Source organism: Oryzias melastigma, linkage group LG6 (assembly GCF_002922805.2).
Source record: "Oryzias melastigma strain HK-1 linkage group LG6, ASM292280v2, whole genome shotgun sequence".
Classification (NCBI taxonomy): Eukaryota; Metazoa; Chordata; class Actinopteri; order Beloniformes; family Adrianichthyidae; genus Oryzias; species Oryzias melastigma.
The window spans coordinates 30,335,171-30,341,170 of NC_050517.1; the positions used below are offsets into that span (position 1 = coordinate 30,335,171).

The 6,000-nt window shown below is 39.7% G+C and overlaps 1 protein-coding gene across 2 annotated transcripts in view; it reads right to left on the minus strand.

Annotated features, from left to right (window-relative positions):
- The window catches only part of plcg2 (phospholipase C, gamma 2), a 42,418-nt gene that overhangs the window by 24,475 nt on the left and 11,943 nt on the right, over window positions 1–6,000 (minus strand). The window contains exons 1-5 of one of the 2 annotated variants that reach the window (XM_024282062.2): window positions 4,155–4,254; window positions 2,315–2,500; window positions 1,134–1,283; window positions 885–978; window positions 743–790 (exon numbers count right to left, since the gene is read on the minus strand). In XM_024282062.2, coding sequence (XP_024137830.1) covers window positions 743–790; window positions 885–978; window positions 1,134–1,283; window positions 2,315–2,498 — 476 coding nt within the window. In that variant the 5' untranslated portion in view covers window positions 2,499–2,500; window positions 4,155–4,254. Of the gene's footprint in view, window positions 1–742; window positions 791–884; window positions 979–1,133; window positions 1,284–2,314; window positions 2,501–4,154; window positions 4,255–6,000 lie in introns of those variants that run through there. The other variant, XM_024282061.2, reaches the window with a different exon arrangement.

The window sequence follows — 6,000 nt, forward strand, 5'->3', positions numbered from 1 at the left end:
TTTACTGAAGCAGGTGAGCTGTTGGGAACAGGTTCTTATTTACAATAACAGACGCCGAACGCATCATCACCAGGACTGATGACAGCAGAGGAGACACGGATTCTGACTGCAGAATGTTTTAGACCAACTCCAATGAAAATCATGTTTTATTGTGTTTTTATCATGTTCTTTTCTTGAGATTTAAAGGATTTAAAGAAAAGTAGCTCATAACTGCATTTCTGAGTCTTTTCAAATTTTGGTGAATCTGGTGCAACAAATGCTGTAAGGAGAAGTGTGTAGCTGTAACACGGCTGCTGTCGACAGCAGGACCACAGCTTCCTGCTCCGCTCCATTCTGATCCATCCACTTCTGGACGAACAGATCCATGAACGTCTTTGTTTCCTCGCCTGAGCTGGAATCTGTACGGCTTCAATACCGCTCATCATTTTGCTCCACCGCTAATGTTAAGTTGGGGGTGTGAGGAGCTAGCGGAAGAGAGTAAGCAAGAGATCACGGGAAGTCAGGGGAGGCTTACTCCACACCAAAGGCCCCGCCCACAACTCAGAGGAGAATCTCTAATGAACTCCTGCAGAAACTTTCCTCGAAAACGACAGTTTTTTTAAATTTGCACTAAAAACATCACAATCATAATTAAAATATCACTAGAGAATTAAAATAGATAAAAAATGATCAGATCTTTAAGGCTTAATAAACAACAAACACGTTTCCAGAAGACAAATGGATTTGTGATGCGTTCGAGTACCTGTTGGTCTTGTTCTGATTGATAGAGTACATCTGCTTCCTCAGCCAGCTGCAGAGACAACAGTCGGATGTGAGAAGTCTCATCATGGTTGAAGGGTTTGGAAACCAGGATGTTTGAGAGGGATTTTATTCTGAAGGGTCACCTCTCGATGAGAACGGGCGTTGGCGCCGCCTGGGTTTCCTGTCGCAGCATTTCAAGTCCTGTGAGCCACTTCTGCGCCTCGTCCACAGAATCCGCTGAAACACAACTGTAGTTTACGCTTCACATCACACAGGCTCTCTCATGCATCATCACACCTTCTGACCTGCTAAACACACCAAACTCCATCTGTTCTGCTCAAAGCCAGACTATAAACCATGAAACTGAAGCAACATCCACTGCAGCAGCTCACCTCCCAGACTGAGCGTGCTCAGAACGAACTGGGAGCCGTAGAAGATGGTGAAGCAGGTGTTCTCGCCGTGTTTGTCTTTTCCGTCTTTGAAGCGCTCAAAATCCTTGGAGTTTCTCCCCGGACGAATCTCCCGGATCTCCAACAGGTCCACTAAAAACAGCTCAGATTTACACGTCTGCAAAACCCGATTTTACACGTCCTGGTTCTGATGCTGAAGAACATCCACAAACCAACACAATTCCAGTCACACGAGTCGTATTTATTCTTATTGAGTCTGTTCTCTTCGTCTGCACAGAAGGTTTTCTGAGTCCGTTTTTGCTGCTTTTTATTATTTTAATGCTCATTTGAGCAACAAGCAGTTTTCTATTTAACTCAATAAATGTTAATGATACATTTCCACAATTTAATATATTGCTAAATCTGAATCCACAACGTTAAAAATGCTTCACAGGAGGAAGTCAGCAGGAAGAGGGAGTGAAAGAATGAACTTCTAATGTGTTTGGGTCAAAATGGACCCATTCTCACAAGTCAAACCGGGTCAGTTTGACCCTGAACACAACATGAAGGTTAAACAGCATCGCGATCGTCATTTTAACAGGAACAAAGATCCATGTTTTTGTCCTTCTTTAAACTAAGAAAGTCTTTCATTTAACAGCAATTTCCCAAATAAACAAAAACTAATTCCTTTTATTACTTACCCGAATATGAAGAAAGTATCGTTGGGAAAGATTAATAAGAAGTGTTTTTAAAAAAAAATAATAAAAAAAACAGAATAAAAATATAAAAAATGACCACAAAGGAATAAAAAAGGGAAGTTCTTCATTATTTTTGTATAAAATAGTTCAGCAGAAGCCATTATGTTGTTCTCAAGTCTCTTTTTAAATTTATGAATCTCACAAATGATCAAATACATAAAAAAGATTTCTCTGACCTAAACGTGTTTGGAAATGTGACAAACTCATATTTATTTCACATATCTTACAGCCAGGTCATGGAACCTCCTTTTTACATCAAGGAAACATTCAGAATTCAAACCACTAATCGGCTCTTTTCCAAAATCCTTGAAATGTCCTCTGGCGCTCTGTGAACGCACGAGGTCGATAAGTCGAGCTGTGAAGTCCATAAAACCATCTAAACCCAACAGAGTCCCAGTGAAAACCTTCTGAAGAGGAAACACTCACAGACTCCATCCGTCTTGTCGGCCGTGCGCGTCCACGCCACCTGCCGGGTCTCCATGATCACCTGCACGGTGAGCCTCTCGGCCTTCTGCCGGAACACCGTCATGACCACGCCCATCTCCAGGTCGCGTTTGATCAGGATCTTCCTGTACTCCGTCATCTCGCCCTGCTGCCCCACACCGGCCATGTCTGGAGGACAGAGAACGCCCGTGAGCCGCCGTGGCTTCAGTCCACACAGGAAAACTTTTAACTTTCTGTTCAGGTTTGACATCTTCTGAAATGTCTTTTTCATCTGATTCACAGTAACAGCAGAAAAGAGAAACTCCTCCTGAAAACATCAAAGTTCCTCTCCGATCATCTTTAGATCCAGAGCGTTCCCAGTGACCTTCACTTATGTCGCTTTAATCCGAAATCGACTCACCTGTGTCGATTTCTAGGACATAGTTTCTGCAGAGCGGCAGGACTCTGTTAGAAATTCACCTCTAAGTTGTGGGTGGGACTTTAGCACAGGGCAACCCCGCCCCCCTTCCCATTGCTTTTTAAACTTTAGTTTTTACCTCTGCTCCTGAATCACAACTAGTTCAAAACAGAAATACTCAGAAATGCAATTTAAGTTTAATGGTGTGATTGCTTAGTCAGCATTCAACTATAATGTGATTGCTTAGTCAGCATTCAGACTAAAGTGATTCTCCTGATCCTTTCTGTACATTTTTCAGCACGTGAAAACTCAATCAGACTTTCAGTGACATCTTTGTATCAAAACGTTCAGCTCGTTCAGGACATCACTGCTTCTATTTTTGGTATTTATGAACTTTATAGTTTTTGAAATATTGAGCAGAATATGACACATAGGAAATGGATGAGAAAGTCTTCAAATTTCAACCTTTTAAGTAGATTAACAACAAACCTTTAAATATATTCATGGTTATATTTTCATCTTTTAGAGCCATTTAAAAAAAACGAGTTTAGCTAATTTTTTAGCAACATGCTAACGTTTTTGGCATACTTGTTATCTAGGGGAGTTTTTATATGCTAATTTAGAGTTTAGCTTCTATTGTAGCATCAGGTTAATGTTTTTTTAGGAATTTTAGGCTCTTTTGGAGTTGGATAGTATTTAAGCAAAGAGCTAGCTTTATTTGGCTAATTTGGCATCTACTGAGGTTTTTTGGGCTAATTTGTAGATTAGCTCATATTTAAGCAACACGCTAAAATATTTTTTCAAGATTGGCATGAATTAGGGATTTTTAAGCAAATTTACGTCACATTTTTCATAAATTTAGGTCAACTTCATTCCTCTTTCATAGTTCTTTAACAAAATTATCAATCTTTTAGCAAGTTTAACATTTTGCAAATAGCTTTTGCATTGTCAGTAAATCCCTTCAGTAATTAAAGTCAATTGCTTCACCATTTTCAGCAAAAAGCTTCAGCATCTTCAGTAACTGCTTTCAGCATAAAGCATTCACACTAGTATTATTGCAGGTAATGCAGCTCTAGTTTTCTTTACACATCCTCCATTATGGTAAAAATATGACATGAACGTGTTAAAAATAGCAAAAAATAGGATTTGAATAGAGGGGGTCTTTCACGAGAAAAAGACAAGAGGAAAAGCTTCTTTTTCCATTCAGCATAAGCTGAAAAACACGAGATCTTGAGCCTCGTTCACATTAACAGAATGAGTCATCATCACAGATTTTCCACTTTCTGCTGTTTTTTTAGAAACAAACAGCCTCAGCAAGTTTCAACTCTAAAGCCAGATGACATTTCACTTTTTAAAAACCTTTCAGTAAACCCTGCAGGTTCCTAAAATCACCTCCAAAGTGTTAAAAAAAATCTGTCAGTTTACCGTCAAGCTGGGATTAGAGCCAAACTAAACCTGAATTTAGGATTCATTCAAATATAAGAAGTTTTAGAAAAACCGACTGGAGTTTAGCTTCTCTTTAGGTCAACAATCTTATCAATCCGAGCCGTTGCTACGGAAACCACCAAAGGTCAAACACACCTTCAGCTTTCTGCTGAGTAATCTATTAATCAAGAAGTTATTATGTTACTGTTATTATGAACAGTTTGAAAAAGAAAACGTTTTAAACTTTTGTCATCAAAAACAATCATGTTATCAACGAAAAACAACTGCTCAGCTGTTTTTGTCCAAAAATCTTCATGTATTTTGACTGATCCAGATGATTAAGAGTGAACCAAAAACACATATCAGGTGTTTACGCGTATAAAATGAGTTCTCGGTCAACAAAAACCATTCAATATTTTGAAGAGTGTGAAGAGAAAAGGAAGCACAGCAGATGCAGGTAAATGTACAGAACTTCACAAACCCGAAACTGGATCACGACCAAAACCAGGTGCAGTACGGACAGGGGGCGGAGCTACAAGGACACGCTGACTGAACACGGCAGAAAAGGAGAAGCTGAGGTCAAAGTGTTGATATTTTAAACTGGATCCCAACATCCAATTAAAGGAGATAATTAAGCAATGAAAACATTAAAACTATTCTGACACACGTGAAGTCCTTCTCTGATCATCAAAGTCTTCCCAGTGGATTTTTAATTAGGATTTTTCTGTTTTTAACCTAAATTTAAAAACCTGAGATGTTTTCTAAGACATAGTTTCATTGATCAGAAATACACCTCTGAGCTGTGGGCGGGGCTGTTGGTGCAGAGTAACCCCGCCCCCTCTTCCCATCATCCATAGCTGAGCTGTTTGTTTACACTGCTAGCTTACAGCCCCTCACACTCCCAACCTCACGTTACCGGTGCAGCAATGGTGAGCGATATCCGAGTAATCCGGTTCTGATCCAGATTCAGCTCAGAGGAAACAGAGACGCTCATGGATCTGCTGGTCTTTAAGTGGATGCATCAGAATGGGGCGGAGCAAGGAGCTTGTGGCTCCGCCCAGTTTATTTTGTACATTTTCTGCTCCTGACTCGATCTGAATAACTAAATACTCAGAAATGTCATTTTCAGCTGAATTTTCCTATAAATGTCCTCATGAGAGAAATGGACAAGAAGGTGTTAAAAACGACAAAAACACCATTTTCAAAAGCAGTAAAGTTCAAACACATTTCCCTGAATCTCCTCTATGTTCACTGAACCTGAAGGTTTAGTGGAGTCACTGCTGGAAAAACGGAAAGTTTTAGAGCCGTGAGATTCTCTGAGGCTGAAAATGTGTTCAGGGAATTTGTTAAAGTTAGTTTGGTCTGGTCCTGTTCTCAGTGCTGATCAGCACATTTTCAGGAATATCTCTTCCTAACGTTTTAAAGTTAACATCATAATCCCACTTTTATAATGTAATAGATGCAAAGAAAATGTTCAGATCTGCAGTTAAATGCATGATAACGAGCTGAGTCCGTTTTGACCTCGTTTGTACGTTTTATGAGGTTCAGCAGCGTTTGGATTTCTGCACAAACTAAAAGGATCTGAAACATGAGAACCCCTGTTATCATACATGATGTGGAGAGAGTTGATTACTGCTAACATCCATCCTCTGTTGATGACTGCTAACATTCATCCTCTGTTGATGACTGCTAACATTCATCCTCTGTTGATGACTGCTAACATTCATCCTATGTTGATTACTGCTAACATTCATCCTATGTTGATTACTGCTAACATTCATCCTCTGTTGATGACTGCTAACATTCATCCTCTGTTGATTACTGCTAACATTCATCCTCTGTTGAT